Source organism: Anomaloglossus baeobatrachus, chromosome 11, assembly GCF_048569485.1.
Source record: "Anomaloglossus baeobatrachus isolate aAnoBae1 chromosome 11, aAnoBae1.hap1, whole genome shotgun sequence".
NCBI lineage: Eukaryota > Metazoa > Chordata > Amphibia > Anura > Aromobatidae > Anomaloglossus > Anomaloglossus baeobatrachus.
Genome location: NC_134363.1, coordinates 50,076,186 through 50,096,116, shown reverse-complemented (window position 1 = coordinate 50,096,116; position 19,931 = coordinate 50,076,186). Strand labels below are relative to the sequence as shown.

The 19,931-nt window shown below is 42.3% G+C and overlaps 1 protein-coding gene across 2 annotated transcripts in view; it reads right to left on the bottom strand.

The window, feature by feature from the left end:
* LOC142257072 (MOB kinase activator 2-like) overlaps positions 1 to 18,729 on the bottom strand; it is a 39,448-nt gene extending 20,719 nt beyond the window's left edge. Inside the window, exons 1-3 of one of the 2 annotated variants that reach the window (XM_075329135.1) lie at positions 18,545 to 18,729; positions 7,093 to 7,192; positions 1,826 to 1,977 (exon numbers count right to left, since the gene is read on the bottom strand). In XM_075329135.1, coding sequence (XP_075185250.1) covers positions 1,826 to 1,977; positions 7,093 to 7,130 — 190 coding nt within the window. In that variant the 5' untranslated portion in view covers positions 7,131 to 7,192; positions 18,545 to 18,729. The remainder of the gene's footprint in view (positions 1 to 1,825; positions 1,978 to 7,092; positions 7,193 to 18,544) is intronic. The other variant, XM_075329136.1, reaches the window with a different exon arrangement.
* Between the last annotated feature and the right edge of the window lie 1,202 nt (positions 18,730 to 19,931).

The window sequence follows — 19,931 nt, the reverse complement described above, 5'->3', positions numbered from 1 at the left end:
TGTACAGAGCTACTCATAAAAGTCACCATCTGGAGACCTTCCCCTTAATACAGTAACTGTTTTCAAGCTTGGTGCATTAGTACCAGATCTAGCAAACAGCCGCGAGCCACACATCATGGGTTCACGAGCCACATGTAGCTCCAGAGCCACAGGTTGGGGACCCATGGGCTAGGTCTTGTTTTGCAAAAGAGGAGCAAGTTGAAAGCTGCTGCCAAACAACTCTGGTATTGGCTTATCTAATAGAGAACTAAGAGTGAGGCATTAAAATATAAAGTGCCCGACCGTTATCTTCTCCGACATCTGTTGGGGGAAGAAGTCGTCAGGCCTCATACGTACTAAACTGTCAGCCATTACTTCGGCCAACTTTAGTCTAACATATATGAGTGGTAACCCGACCGTTATCTGCGGCAACAGCTGTTGGGGGAGATATCGGGAGGCGTCATATCTACTAGGCTGTCAGCTATTACTTTGGCCAACTTTAGTCTAACGAGTATGAGGGCCTTTACCCTGGTGTCCTATACAGCTAGTAGGGACTAAATTCTAGTGCAAAAGCCTCTGCCAGAGGTGCCCGACAGCTAAATATTTCCCGATCCCCATTTACAGCACATGTATGGTCAATTTAATGTATGAGGGTCAGGAGGAATCGCAGTTTGGTTGACACCTGTGGCATGGTGGTCCTAGTATTTAACTAAATAGGTGGTTTAGCGTTATCTTGTAGTAATGTTCAGAAACAAGGCAATTGTATTTCTACCGCAGAACTTGGCTGTTAGATCGTTAGGTAATGGGCCAAGTATTTGACAATTATGTAAAGTGTGGTAGTCATCCACATACCACGGTGAGGAAAACACACACACGCTTCAGCCTGCATGATAAACAATGCGTTCTCATCACCCAAACCAAATATGGCTAGGTAAAAACACAATGAAGGACAGGTCTAGAGGACATTTTGTCACAACTTAGTGTCATGTACGCTTCAAAACATGGTCAAAGGCTTTTACAAAAACACAAACTAGTAGGCAGGTATGAATTGTAAGAAAAATATTTAACAAAAGATCGTGGTCATGGATGTTGTTACTGTCTTTAATAGTCTACCCACTTTAATATCATTATAGCCTAGAAACAAGTAAGGTTTTTAAATTTACTAGGCCTCATTTATCCAACTAGGCCTTGTTGTCAATAGCAACCACAGTGCAGTTTTCAGCTAGGCAGAGCAGTTTGAGAAATGAAAGGTGAGCTCCGATTGGTTGCTATGGGTAGTGTGTATTAAATCTGCCATTTAGCTTTTCGATATTGTTTTTATTTTTAAAGTTTCCATTTGCAGTCAGAGACTATATAATAATATGATCTATATCAACGACTATATATAAAAAAAATCAGTAATAAACCTCTAAGGATTTACACATGTCAAAATCAAGATGTTCCATGACAGAGTACAAGGGAGATAAAAAAACAAAAAAAAATAAAAATAAATTCCTTCCCAGTGTGAACAACGCCCGAAACTGCCCTTTCATTTGTACTACTGTTCAGATAGGTCTATTAGCATTTCCCATTGAAGACAATGCACCACAGGGTACATTATATTCATACAAATGTAGCAGTGCCGTACAGGCTACAGTGTAAATACACCTACAAAGGTTTTATAAGATCCGGGAGGCTCCCATACACATAAATGGTCATCCTATCCCGCTTAAATATGTGGATTCGGAAGACGTCTCCCATGTGTATGAGGCTGTTAAAACTGCTTTGTATAGCATGACAAACTTGGCTCTGCTACATCAGCACTTCTTTTGAATGATCTAGGCAGACTAAAATCGGGACAACTTACCATTACTGGCCAGCCATTCGTCAACATTGAGTCCTTTGGGTAAAGCCACAAGCATTAAGATATCCGCATCTAGTATTCGTGCCCCCGTAAATCGTGGCTCAAGGTAGAGCTTCTCGCTTTCTGCTGCCGCCTTCTTTTTGATCTTATTGCTGCTGAAAAGAAAGAAAAGTTTGTGGAAAGTTGCACAAAAATCAACCACTGAAGAAAAACACTTTAACCCTTTAAGGATCGAGCATTTTTTTTTCTTTTCATTTTCATCCTCCCCTAATCCCAAAAGTCATACTTTTTTATTATTTTTTTCCGATAGTTGTATCATGGTTTGTTTTTTTTTGCGGGATGAGTCGTACTTTTGAATGACAGCAATTATTTAAATTATATAATGGTAAGCGGGAAAAAAAAATCCAAGTGTGGCGAAATAAAAAAAAAGTGAAATTCTGCAATTTTTTTATTAAAAAAAAAAAAAAAAATTATATTTTTATAAAAAAAAACCCCCTTAATTTATATATTATAAAACTGACCAGGCATTCTTCAGATCAGTACGATTATGTAGATACCAAACATGTATTAGTTTTTGTTTTATTTAGGTGGTAAAAAAAAACCCCAGAAATTCATAAAAAATAAAAAACCTTGCTTTTGCAACGACCTTCCTTTAGCCATAGCGTTTTAAATTTTTGGTATCTGGGGCTGTGTGAGGGTTTGTTGTTTTTTTTTGCACCCAAAGCTAAGAAATTATATATATATATATATATATATATATATATATATATATATATATATATATATATATATATATATATATATATATATATATATATATATATATATATATATATATATATATATATATATATATATATATATATATATATATATCACTTTAAATGGTATATATAATGCTTTGATCTCCAGTTATTTTTTCTCTGTCGCAGCGGCCAAAAAACTGCAGTTCTGGCATTTTGAGAGAAAAATCTCATTGTGCCGTTTATCGATTGGATTAATTTATTTTATATTTTGAAAGATCGGACATTTACAAGCGCAGCAATACCAAATATGTGTATTTTTCAATTCTTAATGTGGTGAGGATATAATATATATATATATATATATATATATATATATATATATATATATATATATATATATATATATATATATATATATATATATATATATATACACACACACACACACACATACATACACATATATATATATACATACACTTTTTTTCTACTTTGTGCTTCATTTAACAGTCCCCTTAAGAGACTTGAGCCTGAAATTGTCAGATCACTTGTTCTATATACAGCAATGACACAGTATTTATGTATATAGAAGAAATCAGTCTCCTATGACTGCCGGCAAAGGGCTGGAATTCACAGGAGTGCTGAGACGACAGACACAGGGGTCATCAGCAGATCACTGACAGCTCATCGGCGTCCCACAATAATGTCGGTGAGTGTCCAGAAGAGCGCTCCTCCATGCCAGAGGCAAAATGATTCAGCCTTCATCTGCAGGGAAAGATGCGGGCTCAGTGTGCGAGCCCGCATCAAAGGCAGGGAAAGGAGTCATGATGTACATAGCATGTCATGGGTCATAACAGGATAAAAGCCCACCTATACACAGACTAACTTTGGTTGGACTCGCCAATATCGACTGGTTTGGCCCACAGTGTAAAGTAAAAGGGGACGCCAGTCAGATAATTGTCAGGTGGAATACGGTTCTGGCATGTCGGTTTTCGGATGGCCAATAGTTCTAGAGAATACAAGTGCACGAAGGAGAAGGAAAACGACAAGGAAAACGACGAGGAAAACGACGACAAGGAGGAAGAGGAGGAAAAGAAGGACACAGAAAAAGCAGTGGTGGATGAGGGGAATACTAAAGGATAATAAAGCTGTGATATGTGTTAAATTAAAAATGATCACTGTAAAATCTGAACCTTCTGGATCGTGTCCAAGAAGTCACCTGTCACTGGCTCACCTTCATTTTTATGATAATGACGGGAAATGACGCGCTAAACCTATAGCTAGAACAAGAAAGTCAGGCAGCATTTAGGGAGTGCAGCTAATCCAAGCCTCACCCTAATTTACCACCGTGCTTCTCAGCTATATAGCCTTACTTGCACTTCTCTCCCTCTAATTAGTCACAAAGCTCTCATTAGGATTGGGTGTATCTTTCAGGAAAATCTTCTAATAAATAAACATTAATGAGATGTTTGGTTCAAAACGTTTACAGAGCGATTTCCCCTTGAAGGCAGAGAACGCCACGCCACGTTGCCTCCTGTCCGATCTCTTCATAGTCAATGGACAATCATGTGGCCACTGGGAAAAGTAGAGTAAAGCCATCATAAGCGGTCTAGTGGCCGTGGCTCTTTATTCTCGTGATCGGTGGGCAATGAAACTCCCAATACCTAATTTGATGATTGTCAGGGAAGATAAGTATCCACCATGTCTGATTTTGGAATGTCGATCTTTTTCAGAGATGATCGACCTGCAGAGATGTCTGGCAGTGGCTCTCAGAGAGCACACACATACGGACAGACATAAAAGACCCCCTGTGCAAGAACAGTTTAAGGAACCTTTGCAGACCCAAAACTCATCATAATGCACAATTCCATCTGCTTTTAAGGTGGAATTGGACCTCCTAATCTCTGGGTCCCGGTTCCACCAATGATATGTCCACCTCGAGGAGCACTGCTATGCATAGGAGAGTCGGGGGGAGATATCTACCAGCTGAACAAAGTGTTTGGGGGTCTTTAGACTATTGCAAAATGAATGTTAAGAATTCTAAGAGGATCTGTGGTTGGTAATCAGTAGACATGCCGCAGATGGACCTACATGATGAACCTGCATGAGAATTGGCTCTAGGTGGTCTTACCGCAAAAAAACTGTTGTTGACTAAACCGCAAATTACCTTGATTGGCAAAAAAGTTGCTCATAAAATTGCCAAAATTTGCAGTACAAAGGCCAACCAAATAAAGCGGTTTATAGACATGTCTGCCGAACGAATGTTAGCCATCTAACCCAAATCTTCCATACGCGTTTTCAAGAGGATGCATGGAGAGGTGTTCCCTGAAAACTAAAGAAATGGGTTCCGAAATTCCAACTGCCTGATCCATCATCTGCCAAGAGAGAGTTGGGAGATCCTATACACACCACATGGTCGTCCGATATTGGCAACTTTATATAGAAGGCAAAAGTGTTGGGCGCAACAAAGGTCGGGCAGGATGTCCACCAGTATGCGCTTTTGATTATTTTACAGATAAGCGTAACTAGATCAGTCTGACAGTCGCTTATCCCTTTTCACGTTCAGCTGAGCCGAACTGGAATGTTAATGGATGGGATAGGGGGTCTGAGCTGCAAATTCAAGCAAATCTAATGTCTACAGCCAGCTTTACACCAGACAATGTTTATACAGGAATTATGTAAACCCCTTCTGTGGCTCCCATCTACTACATCATTCCCTGCATCCTGCTTATATAAAGGCCGGTGTAATATCTGCAGCCGGCATTCATACAAGTATGAAGCCATGACACATGATGGAACTATTGCCATCTATTTTATCGTCACAGCATTGTTTTCAATGTTGAAAATTTACAATATAATTAAATAAATTTCGGAAATTCCTTCGAGAAAAAAAACAAAAAACAACAACAAACAAACAAACAAAAGAGCAGTGCTCAAATGTGTTTACGGAGCAGCATGACATATTCTCAGCTCTAAACCAAGAACTATCATTTCACCTTAATAAAGGAGTTTTCCTATCACTTATTTGCACTCAGATTTAATCAGCATTTAGAGGTTTTCAAAGAGGTTTGTCCATAACCTGGATAATCCCCTTTTAAATTAAGCAGTCACCAAGGTAAAATAAAAACATTACATTGATATGCCATGTGAGAATGGTATTTGATCAGCAGCTGCTATTGGGCTGCTGTGCTCTTGCTTCTTCCGCCTGCCCAAAGAAGCAAGAGCGCAGCAAAGCAAGAGCACAGCAGCCCACTAACGGCGGCTAGTTGGCGCACAGATCACATAACAGGATAATGCATGCCCTGGGAAAAAACGCCAACGGTGCTACAGAGTAGTATATATTGTTTTTATTTTACAAGGGGGGGCCACTACCTTTAAAAAGTGGCTGTGCAGGAATCGGAGCAGTACCGGAGAATCCCTTTGATATATAGTGATGATTTTAAAGGATTGTCTTAGAGAAGCAATTGTATGATTGAGGATCTCCTGGAGCCTCTGCAGAAGGAAGCTGCGGTTGGCCGTACATGGTATGATATGATGCCTATTCATAAGGCCGGACGATCATGTTTAGCGATGTTCAGCTGAGTTATTTAGAGTAGGAGACGTATTTTCCAGTGGCCTTAGGAAATAGAATCTTCGAAGTCTAAGTTAAGCTATAGCAGAAGTGTTTGATCCCTTTTCCAACATGCATGTAGATCACATCAAACTCTGGCCCATGGGATGATTTTATTTTTGTCCCACAAGGCTATTCTGTACGGAGGGCTACGCTGGGCCCAGTATTCTGCGCGGGGGGGCTACGTGGGGCCCAGTATTCTGCGCGGGGGGGCTACGTGGGGCCCAGTATTCTGCGCGGGGGGGCTACGTGGGGCCCAGTATTCTGCGCCGGGGGGCTACGTGGGGCCCAGTATTCTGCGCGGGGGGCTACGTGGGGCCCAGTATTCTGCGCGGGGGGCTACGTGGGGCCCAGTATTCTGCGCGGGGGGCTACGTGGGGCCCAGTATTCTGCACGGGGGGCTACGTGGGGCCCAGTATTCTGCACGGGGGGCTACGTGGGGCCCAGTATTCTGCACGGGGGGCTACGTGGGGCCCAGTATTCTGCACGGGGGGCTACGTGGGGCCCATTATTCTGCACGGGGGGCTACGTGGGGCCCATTATTCTGCACGGGGGGCTACGTGGGGCCCATTATTCTGCACGGGGGGCTACGTGGGGCCCATTATTCTGCACGGGGGGCTACGTGGGGCCCATTATTCTGCACGGGGGGCTACGTGGGGCCCATTATTCTGCACGGGGGGCTACGTGGGGCCCATTATTCTGCACGGGGGGCTACGTGGGGCCCATTCTGCACGGGGGGCTACGTGGGGGCCCATTATTCTGCACGGGGGGCTACGTGGGGCCCATTATTCTGCACGGGGGGCTACGTGGGGCCCATTATTCTGCACGGGGGGCTACGTGGGGCCCACGTGGGGCCCATTATGAGACACAAGTGTCAACGTCATTGGAAAAATTTGTCATAGAAAAATACTTACTGCTTCCCCAATAGTTTTCCGACTGCTTGAAATACCATTTTGCCGGTAGGTTTCAGTGTAGACAGAGCAGCAGCTGCTTCCCACCTTCAGGTTTCGAGACCTAGGGATGAATAGGAAGAGACTGTCAGGAGGGTGAATATATGGCTTCTAAACATGCACCCGAAACAAAAGAGCAGTGTAATGCAAATGACCTGAAATCGCACTCCCCATAACTTCCAGGACTGCAATTAATGTGCAGATCAGCCAGAAACAATGGTGTAGCTCATTAGTGTCACAGACACACCAGGTGGCTGCGAGGGATCGGCATTACCAGAATTTGTTTAACCTGGCATTATGCCAAGCCGTTGGGTTTGCATCTATTCTGGTCTCCAACATCAAAATTTTCACCCACAAAAATCCGACAATAGCTTTCTTTCTTGCGACTGCAACCGAGTGACAATGCTGCAACAGTGGCAAACAGGGGGGCAAGATTTGCGCCCCTTAATCCACCAATTATAACGTCTGAGTGCACCATCCAAAAATAATAATGCCACACGTACCCAAAAATAAAAGGTTTATAGTAACCTAAACTTAGACTTTGTCCTCTTCTCCCCGACACATAATGGGGATCGGCACAAGCAGGGAATCGTAGGGTCATGATTGCACTGAGATGCTGATGTTGGCAGTGGAGCACGTGGGGTGTTGTGAAGGCACCATATGGGGTACCTTGAGGTCTGTAGCACACAGGAACACTTTTCATTTCAAAGTCCAGCGGGTTTATTAAATAACACATAAACCGCACTACTGGTGACATAATACAAACCGTCTTCTGGCTTAAAGGCACACACGGATACACAGTTTATCTCGCGGTATACCTGCACAGGTTCTCCTCATAAGTATCTTCCTCGACACCCACTGACTCCAGTCAGTACATACAACCCCTCTCTGAGGTTCCTCCCTGGCGGCATAGCTGTCACAGAGTGTGAGGAGATAACCGGGGCTTCTAGACTGGCCCTCAAGCTAGGGGGCCCAGCTGTCCCTGATCTCAGAGATACTTCTAATGGTGATGATGTCTGGGCCGCCTTCCTTACCCTCCTCCAATACCACCACTCACCACTCCAAGGGGAGGGCCAGGACAAAAGTGGTTGAACCCACTGATATGGACAAACTGGGAAACGAAAACTTGATCACATTGAGATAAGACAATATGTGATTAGGAGGAAATAAAGAGCAGGGAGAAAATAACCAGATGACAAGAGAATTTCCACAGCACACAATAAATAATCAGGAACTGGAACAGCAGCACACTGGCCAGGTTAGCAAAACGCTATAGTCGGCATGCGAAGACAGGCTCCTCCATCTTAAAAAGGTGGGGAATGACTGATGGATCACATGTTGTGGGAGACCTAACAGGTAGCTAGCAGAGATTAACTACTGATAGCCCGAGCACTAATGAGCACATAGCTGGTCGACGCCCGAGCAACTCAGAAGTACCAGAAAAAGCATAGTGTTGAGTGTCAGAGTCTGCAGTGTGAACAGCGTCTGATGCCACTATGACACTGCGAATTTAGAGCCACCACACACTTAACCCTGTATCAAACAATCAGTCTCCATTTTTGACACACATATGCCTATAAAGGCTCTAAAGTTCAGGTCAGAAGAGCCATGGCGAGTTCAGACATATGAATTCAGCTGTAGAATGGTCCATCCAATACCTCCCCTCTTCCCTTCCCTGAAAAAGCGTGGCGCCCCCCTTTAATAGCTATATCACATTCACCATTCACTTGACCACCAGTAATCTGGAGTTGTGCCTAGTGAATAATGAAGGGGATTCTGGAATTTAGGGAACTGATCAGTGGCGGGGAGAGGGAAGTTAGCATAAATATCAATGCATTATCCATACCCTTCAAAAAATAAATATCAAGGTTTTCACCATCCATGGCATAGGTGATACCTTGCTGATCGTTAGAGTCCCAAGAGAACCCAAAAATCAACCTCTGCAGCCACCTCCTGGAAAAAAAGAGGAAACTTCCACTCCATTCATTGTCTATGGGACTGTCAGAAAAAGCACAGTCCCATAGACAATGAATGTATGATGCAGAGACCCATTCTTAGGATCATCAAGAGGAACAAGGGAGGAGAGAGAATCCAGCACCGATGTAGTAAAAATATTTTCTTTATTCAAAATTTATAAAATGAAAAATCTGACCAAATGCAGAGTATAAATACGCTATAATTACGCGTTTCGGAGAAGAACAGACTCCTTATTCATAAGCAATAGAGACCCATTCTAAGGATCACTGGGGGTCTCAGATAACACTCAACCCAGCGATCAGCAAGTCCTACAGATAGGAGATAAATGTACTTTTCCCAAAAAAGTCAAGTTATGGATGGTCCCCAAAAAAAATACTTTAAATTAGCCTCCATACCCATTACATTATATTATATTCCAGCCCTAATAAGGCAAAAACTTTTTCCCATTGCTCAAAAAAAAAAAAAAAAAAGGTTCTATTCCGAAAAATATTATATAAATAGAGAAGTAGCGAGAGATTTGTCCCAGACTGTAAAAACATTCCGGGCATGATCTCTCATCTGGACGGCCGTCAGCTCCTGCTGCCCCTAATGTACTCTATATTCATTATCACTGTACAAATACATAAATACATGAATTATCCACATTTTCCATCGTATCACGCCGCCTGTCAGCTCTACCGGGCTCTACGCTTCCTGGTGTGCGGCTACGGGGCCTATATTTAGCTGAATGTTGACCATTGACATGCAAAGCGTTCCTGCTGCACAAAGATATAGGAATGCAAAAAAGTAACTCCCTCTCATTATTGACAATCGGCAATATCACAATTGTTTCTTTCCTTGAGAGATGGGTGCGGCACGCATCATTGAAGACCGTCCATTAACATTCCTTTAAGAGACAAACCATCACATTTTCTGGATTTCATTACTGCAATTCTTGATCTTGCTTAGGCTATGTGCACACAGTGCGTTTTTCACGGCGTTTTTGCACGTTTTTCGGGTGCGTTTTTGGCCTCAAAACTGCATGACTTTGCTTCCCCAGCAAAGTCTATGAGTTTTCCTTTTTGCTGGTCGCACACAACTTTTTTTTTAAGCTGCGTTTTTGAGCTTAAAAAAAAAAAAATTAAAAAAAAATGGACATGTCAATTCTTTCCTTTGTTTTTGTGCGTTTTCCCCCCATGCAATGCATTGGAAAAACGCAGAGATCAAAAACGCAGCAAAACGCAGCCAAAAACGCACCAAATCAGGTGCATTTTTGTGCGTTTTTAGCGGCCAAAAACGCACAAAAACGCAGCGTCAAAAAAAGGCGTGTGCACATAGCCTAAGTTGGAAAAAAATAAATAAATGTCTGAGAATCAGTTTCTTGATTAGTATTAGTCATTAGATAGGGCTTTGATGTCCTAATTGCAAATTAAGGGGGGTTAAAAGGAGTGAAAAAGCAGTAGAAGGGTAAAAAAGTAGAAGGGTAAAAAAAAAGTAGAAGGGTAAAAAAAAAGTAGAAGGGTAAAAAAAAAGTAGAAGGGTAAAAAAAAAGTAGAAGGGTAAAAAAAAGTAGAAGGGTAAAAAAAAGTTGAAGGGTAAAAAAAAAAGTAGAAGGGTAAAAAAAAAGTAGAAGGGTAAAAAAAGTAGAAGGGTAAAAGGGGCTTGGTTGGGAATATATCATTGATGCAACTAGGGGCCCAAAAGGTAACCACCTCCAAAGCAGGTAGAATTGTGAGCTGTGATGGGCTATTGGATAGCAAAGGGTCCATATGCTGATCTTGCACAGGGGTCCTTTTCTATCTGTGGCTGTCAGTGGTCGGGGGAGTTAAAGGGGTTGTCCACTACTTTTACATTGATGGCCTGTCTTTAGAATAGGTGATCAATGCCTGATTGGACATGCCGGATCCTTAAAGGGGTGGTCCACTACTTTAACATTGACGGCCCATCCTAAGGATAGATCTTTAATGTCTGATCAGCCGGGGTCCGACATCCGGCACCCGCTGCCGATGACCTGTTCTCAATGCCAGCAGTAGGAGATGCTCAGTTCTGGAGCTGCCCTGTCAACTGATAGCGTCCGAGGCCGGGAAGTGCGCATCCGTCTCCCATTCAAGTCAACGGGAGGTGGTTGTGCAGCACATGGCCACTATCAGTTGACGGGACAGCTCCAGGACTAAGCACTGACAGCTACCGCCAACGAAAACATCTGATCGCGGGTGCCGGTGCCAATCAGACATTGATGGCATATTGTTAGGATTGGGGACCAATGTTAAAGTAGTGGCCAACCCCTTTAAGCATCGGCATGTCCGATTTCAGACTGTTGATCCTTTTGCGAAATCACAGCTAGAGACATTTGGCATTGGCTCTCTCAAAGAGAACAAAAGAGCGTTCAGCAGAGAGAGCTCTCCAGAGTAGAAATAGCTACCGGACAATCCATTATTCAGCCGGCAGCCATCAAATGTGTACGGAGGGATGGGTGAATTTAGCAAGAAACAGGAAGCTAAACAAAAAAAAAAGCAGGACTCGAGAATCAGACTACGCAGGGTTTATTTGTAGTCTGTAACCTTGGAGACATAGGACCGCAATGGAGCTGTACATAAAAAAAAAAAAATTTAATCAGGACAGTTGGCTAAATGATTACATTTTGAGCTTCAGATGCAATAAAATAAGTTGGGCTCATTCAAATTTAGGCTTAGTAAATATAGGACGGCATGACCAAAATGACCGGCCATGAAGTAATGTGTTGACTTAGAAAGAAAGATATTTGGAATGTACGGAAACAAACTAGAGGATATTACACTGGGAATATCCTGGAACCTTCAGCTTGTGTCCTGGTTAGATGTAGTGAGCGCAGTCTAAACAGTAGAGTAGACCACCCACCCTGATGTCTCATCCGTGGACACACCAAAATACCGGTCACATTCGAGACCTAAGTAAATATTAAAAAAAATCTGAATTTTCTCAAAGAGACTGATTGCAAAAGAGGTTCTTCAGCAGCAGCAGCCCTTTTTCATTCAGCTCATCCCTTCCTTTTAGGTCACAAGCCGGCAGTCACCAACTACAAATTACCATCCCGCAGAATCAAGACGAGGAGACGTTCCAAGACCCGTGTAATGGAAAATGAGGGTATAAGGTTTCCTGTTCTTTTGTTACCAGCTTAAAAATAGTCCTTCAGAATGGAAGGAGTGTGCATTTACAGTCGTGTCAATTATTAATGAAGACCAATTGAAGACATGATTGCAAAAAAGCGCAGCCTCGGCGATACGGAACTTGTACGTAGACAGAGGCATCATCGGATCAAATGGACAGTGCGGAGGGTGGTAAATGAGCATCAAAACAAAGAAAAAATAAAATAAATGTAAAAACTATAATATTATTAGTAAGTTCTTAAACCCTTGTAGTGCTTAAAAGTAGGGGACACAGAAGTCATAGTTTTGGTCAACAATGTGGCAGGATAAAAACAGAATCCGCTTATCAAGGAAAAGAACCTCACTCCTCCTCTAGAATGTTGGTGCGACATAAATAATAATATTAGTCAATATTTAGTTTCCATTGATCGTAAAGGAAATCTTGATTAGTGTTCGCGCTATCTTGAGAAATGGCCGGCTGGTGGTACAGTAACCTTCCAAGGACAATCTCCCTCCCACCTCGCATCCGGTTCTCAACTCTCATCCACCTTCAGCAAAGCTTATCTCCCATGATAAGCGCGGCACGTTATTGCCAATTTCACCTTAATATATGAATATTCCATTGTTATTGCTTGGATATTAATCATTTACAGAGAGTGGAAACATTTACTAAACACTATTGTGCACGGTGGCCTTGTAATAAATGCAATTCATAAGGAAGCGGCGTTTAGATCATTTTTTTTAGGGGGGGGGTTCAGATCTGATCCATAAGTCTACTTAATGGGGGCACTTCGGTAGCAGCTAGCATACACCCAATGATAGGTGAGGGCACCCTTTGTTATTAGTGATGGGCGAATAGTAACTGTTCGTGTTCGGATTATTTGTAACGAATCCCAAAGTTCTATTCCGGTATTCGGCACGAATAATAATCCTAATGCAAGTCAATGGGGAACCAGAGCATGTTTCTTGCCATGACGAATACCGGCATAGTATTCGGTAAGCAGTATAGTTACTACTCGCCCATCTCTTTGTAGATTCTCCAAACCTGACCTAGAGTGCAAAAAGTGCAGTTGAATTTGGAAAGTACTTTTCCCCTTGGGACCATCGATGGAACTCTTCCATTAATGTGTTGGAAAGTGGTCTTGCGGAGAGAGTTCTTGCGTAATACGTACCTCTAAAAACTATTTGACCATGTTTGTAAAATGAAGCACTTAGGAAAAAAAAAGAGCCAAACCGGAATCTCTATTTGTAGACACGTGTTTTGGGGTGTTGCAACTCATCAGCGCAAAGCAAGAGATGTAATTTGGTTAGGTGAGAGATTTAAGGGTTAGACCCCCAGGACACATTTAGAAAAAGACAAAAAAAAAAAAAACACCTTGATGACTTATTTTTGATCTTAGATGGGGTCTGACTCCAAGGATGTGCACCGATCAACACCAGCAATATAGGAGCTCGAGAGTCAGATGGGCTACTGTGCCTGGATTAACAATGATGTAACCACAGCCCCATCACTCTGCCAAATTGGTGGGCTTCCAAAGGCCTGAGAGTCGGATGGGCTACTGTGCCTGGATTAGCAATGATGTAACCACAGCGCCATCTCCACAAAACCAGCAATATGTTCATATAGGAAACCGAGAGTCAGATGGGCTACTGTGCCTGGATTAACAATGGTGGCACCTCAGCCCCATCACTCTGCCAAACTGGTGGGCTTCCAAAGGCCATTCGTAAATTGATTGTTTATGGAGCATCCATATTTAGGTTACAGATGATTACCAAGCAAAATTTCATTATTTTCCCCCACCATTGGAGGCCATGAACAGGTCAAGATATGACTCAGACATTAGAAGATGAAGACACCACATCCTGACCTGATTGTGGCAGACACTTGAGTATAATTGTTGCACAACTATTAGCAGGTTTCCATGACAAGCTGTAATGATGACGTCCATATCGGACTCCGCTTCCTTTTCCCTTCACAAGGTAGTAAAATTTCATTAAGTCAGGCACGCAACTGATGCTCATTACGAGACCATTGAAGGAGATACTTCCATCAACCTGTAAGGGAGTAATCCACTCCTAACATTAAATTTATGGAGTTAGGCCAGATATCAAGAAGCCAGAACCACCAATGACCATGCCATCCACTAAAAATCTTAGCCTTCCATACATAAACCATAGGTTATTTTAAGAAACAAGATGACCCAGAAGATTCTCCATCCGGAAGCTCCTTACAGCCAAGGACTACGGTGTTTCTTGGTATTTTTTAGTTCTCTCTTGGCTGGATACAGGTTTAGACTTAAAGGATTTTCATGTCACAAAAAAGGTGGAAAAAAACCCATCAGAACACAAATGGAAAGTATCCAGTCTCGCGGAGATGAAGGTCTGCGATACCTTATCTCAGGAGGTTCAGTAGACCGGTGTAGGGTAGCTAATGGAGCATTGTTTCCCAGATCTGATGTCCATCCTACAATTTCAAGTTCATCATGTCAAGAAATAACCTTTAAAAGCGAAAGGACATGGAAGCGGAGAAAATTTATGTCACTAAGGAAAAAGGAAGGAAAGAGAAGAGTTCAATGACAAATAGGAAACAAAGGGTCTTCCTTTGGGTAGCTGGTAAAGGCAGCTGTATAATCTACAAGCAGGAGGCACTAAATATCTATAAAATGCTTTACGTTGAGGTGACCATATGTCGGATATTTGGAATTATCTTCATCCCCAGCAAGGCTATAGAGCTGCGGTTTAAATACAGCAGTGGATAAGTAGCTGTCTGATACATAGGGCTCCACTCATCTCCAGGATTAATGCCGGTCAATGTCCAATCTATCAGATACTTGATTTCCCTAGAAACAGCGTTGTCATCACTGAATGCACCAATGATGTAGGTTTATGCTGGGAGTTGTAGTGTTGCAGAAGATAGAGAAAAGCAGATTTGAGGTTATGGCTCTTCAAGAATGTCCAAGAAAAATAGCGCCAAACATATGATCCTGACTATGCAACTGCCAAACCGCTGGGACATCAGTAGGCCTCTAGAGTTCTCAGCTGGCTGTCTATGGTGGGAAAATCGAGTGATGTATTTTACCTTTAAGGCCAGATTCACGCGTCGGTATTGGAACCAGGTCATCCGGACCATCTGGAGGTCTCCTGACCTAAACAGGGTAGCCTTACATAAGCCTTTGAGGCTGTTGAGTTCATGAAGCCTCCGGATGGAACGGGCGACCCGATCCGTACTTGGACTACGAAAGATGTATTTGTAAATCTGGCGAAATGGAGAAATGGGGGGGGGGGTAATTTCTGTCAAACACCTTTGGTTCTCAGAAAGTAAAAAAAGGGAAATCTGGCATCTTGAAGTCCAACATGCCTTATCCTTCCTTTCTCCAAAATATGCACCAAGGCGAGATCAGAAACATTAAGTGGTTGGCCAGTGGCACAGAATTTGACAGGTTTCACCAATCTCATGGATGGGTCATCAATTCTTAGGTCCTGGAAAACGCCGTTAAATAATAGCTTCACGGTAATAAGACATAGGATACAAAAATAAAGAGTATATTAAGGCATGAGCACATGCTGCAGAAGTTTTCTACACCAAAAACGGCACCTTGTGGCAGAAAGAAGCATCCAAAAACACAGCGTGTGCACAAGGCCTTAAGGACAAGTTCTTATATGCTTTGGCTACAGAAGCAATGGGGACATGAAATTCTCCACTGCTTACCTGTGAGCAGGCCATTTACCGTTTTATGGGAAACTACTGATCATGTATTGTCTACTCCAATGGAATTTTGTTTCTGCTGGAATCTAAGAATTGAGGAAGTGCCACAACGTAATGTCTTGATCTAGTCTGTGTCACTCCAAACAAGAGGCCCATTCTCAAGGCTAAAAGTTAGCCATAGACATTAGATGCCCGAACCTCAGCCCAACCTCTCATTTAGAGGAGTTCTTGTCCGGCCAAGCACTACTGTCTTCTCTATGAGAAAGCCACCAACCAACACGTTGGTCAGCATCTTAGAAAAATATGGTCAGTGGTTTGAAATTCGACATGCGTGATCAACATCTCTCCTGACCATTAGTCGGCTGGTGCCCCCCATGAAAAGGAAACTGTCGTCAGAAACCGGAAATATCGACAGATCTAATGTGTAAGGGGGGCCTTAATGTCTAACGTGTAAGGGGGGCCTTAATGTCTAACGTGTAAGGGGACCTCAAAGTCTAACGTGTAAGGGGACCTCAAAGTCTAACGTGTAAGGGGACCTCAAAGTCTAACGTGTAAGGGGACCTCAAAGTCTAACGTGTAAGGGGACCTCAAAAGGTGGCAAGACAAGATTAATAGCGGACGGCCAAATAAGCGTTTCTTTCAAAGCCATTCCTCCCGACCCCATACATATGTGCACACTCAGTTTGGCTAAAATGGAGTAAGCCACACAAATCTAGTAAGACCCTCTCAAGTACAAAGAATCAATCATGTTGACTTTTAGCGCTTTTAACGTCCAATCATTTTGCTTCCCAACATCTGCCGAACACAGGGGCAGATATATCATGGTTGCAACCTGTGTTGCCGCACTGGGGCCTCTTACTAGCTCCAAACCAGGTGGAATTGTTCATTATGATGAGTTCTTGGTCTGCAAGGGGCTTATATACTGTTCTTGCACAATGGCCCCTTTCTGATGGATAGGCTTGATTCCAAAAATTTTAACAAGCGCAGACTGAGAATATAACGTCCACCATGTGGCGTTTCTAGGGTCCGAGAGTATAGGATATAAAATTATATCCTTTTGAACAATAATGATGCTCAATGCTACAAATGCAACATATGCTATGTCTCCGCGTGTAATGTGCCAGCCATATGGTATTTTCTCTTTTAAGGATCCTGCATTCGAAACAGATTTACATTCCCTGTTCCAAATATTTTATACATTGGCCCGATACCCGTAGACCAGTTCTGCGATACAAATATAACATTTTTATGATAAGGCCGTATGCTTTCTTATAAAAGGTGTAATTGCAGGAGCCTCCCAGCATGTGAGCGGGGGTGGCAGATGTCCTCCGCGTGCACAGACCTGCCGAGGGCTGGATGGAATGTCAATCAGGAAGCAAGGCCTCCTGTTACAACCTGCCGCAAAGCCACCAGGTGAGACGAGGCCGGCTGATGGGTGAACCAAGCCGACCACGTACACAAAATTCACAAAGTCACCATCGTTTTGAAAATCTATTCCCCCCTAAAGTCCCATTTTGAAAAATACGTTCACTGTAACCTGTTTTGAAAAGACATTCACCCTAAAGCCCCTTTTTGAAAACACGTGCACTCTAAAGTCCTGGTTTTGAAAAATATGCACACCTTAAAGTCCCGTTTTTAAAAACACGTGCACCCTAAAGACCCGTTTTAAAAAAAAAAAAATGTTCACCCTAAAAAGTCCTGTATACGCGCACCCCAAAGTCCCCTTTTGAAAAACACGCGCGCCCCAAAGTCCCCTTTTGAAAAACACGCGCACCCCAAAGTCCCCTTTTGAAAAACACGCGCACCCCAAAGTCCCCTTTTGAAAAACACGCGCACCCCAAAGTCCCCTTTTGAAAAACACGCGCACCCCAAAGTCCCCTTTTGAAAAACACGCGCACCCAACAGTCCTGTTCTGAAAAACACGTTCACCCTAAAGTCCCGGTTTGAAAACATGTTCACCCTACAGTCCCTTTTTGAAAAACACGCGCACCCCAAAGTCCCCTTTTGAAAAACACGCGCACCCCAAAGTCCCCTTTTGAAAAACACGCGCACCCAAAAGTCCCCTTTTGAAAAACACGCGCACCCAAAAGTCCCCTTTTGAAAAACACGTTCACCCTAAAGTCCCGGTTTGAAAACATGTTCACCCTACAGTCCCTTTTTGAAAAACACAAGCACCCCAAAGTCCGTTTTAGAAATATGTTCATCCTAAAGTCCTGTTTTGAAAAACACGATCACCCTAAAGTACTGCGTGTAAGGCAAATGCCAAAACTGTCTCACTTTAATATTTAGAAAGTTGCAACATTTGAAACAGTTTTTGTTTAAAAAGTTGCAATTATTTACAAACAAACTATATCCTCTACTATCAATACTACAGAACAGTCCGTACACAACACATAATCCGAACCATCAAAACAGGTGACATCCTTGTACCGACACCAATAGCACCGACGTACGCCATAACCCTGTATAGCATGCTGGGTTGAGCCACAAGGTATAGATAAATGTAAAACCTCTCGTTACAATATAAAGAGATATATATATATAAATAAAATGAATACTATACTTAGATAAAATGTAGCAGATATGGCAGGGCCCTTATGTCTTGGGATTGCTACAAGTAACTACTCACCCTTGTTCTTCTCGCAGGTCCTTGTGAGTCCAGGTGCCCAGAGCTCCTGCTGAGGAGGTCCTCCTATGTCCAGTCCCAGCTGGTAACACACTGCCTCAGTCAACAACTTCCAAAGCTTTTTGGAAACACAGTGGCAGACAAAAGAGGGAGAACCTGCCTAACCAGAGGCTGTCACAGCCCAGTCTACACACGCTCTCCTCCCCCTGCCCATGCACATAGCCCAGCCCCAACCTGCCTGCTCATTCTGGGCTTATTCACTGCAGGAGCCTATGGCAGCTCCATAGGGCGGTACTATTCTATGGCAACATTATGTCACCATCCAGCAATTACTATACTATAAGCACGCTGCAATAGTGATAGGAATCAATAGGAATATAGGATATACACACACATTTATGCAGTGTCCCTATTATATTTTTTTCTTTTTAGGATGGTTAAACCCACAAATGTAATGTAGTTTGCTGCAATAAGAGAAAAGAAGAAGTGTAAATTACTCACCGACGGAAGATGACCCCTGTGTGAGGACACTATATGGGCCCAGGTTGCACCAATGCCAAGCCCGCCCCTAAAATATATATATATATATATATATATATATATATATATATATATATATATATATATATATATATATATATATATATATATATATATATATATATATATAGCCACTACCAGTATATATTATATAAGTGTCCTCACTCATGCCGTAGTATATGAGTGAGGGCACTATATGGGCGATTATATATATATATATATATATATATATATATATATATATATATATATATATAGATGGATATCACTGGCAGACACAGATAGAAAAGGGCCCCTGTGTGAGGACACTATATGGGCCCTTATTAGTCCAATGGGTCATCATACAATTAGGGTATGTTCGCACGTTGCGTCGGTGTACCTGCAGTTTATTCTGCACGTTTTCCTTCCCTTGGTTTTTGACCAAATGGCTTTTGCCAATTTTTTAGCGCTAAAAACGCATGCGTTTTTACTGCGTTTTTAGCGCTTTTTACCTGCGTTTTCACCTGCGTTTCTGCAGATGCGTTTTTGAGATCAAGACACTGAGAAATAAAGTTGAAATAGTCAAAAAGATTGAAAAAAGAGAAAAAAATTATAACATTAACTTTTAATAAAATTAAATGGGAAATTATCAATTTAAATGTAATAATAGTGGTTATGCACATTTTAACAGAAAAATAGCTAAAGTTTATTATTTTTTAGCATTTAAATTTTCGGTTATTGTGTGTGTGTAAAGGAACATTAGAACCCATTAATTTTATGCCAGAAAAGCATGCGTTTTTGGAGCCAAAAACGCAGTTGAAAAGCAGGTAAAAAGCATGAAAAACGCAGGAATTGTGATTTTGGTTGCTTT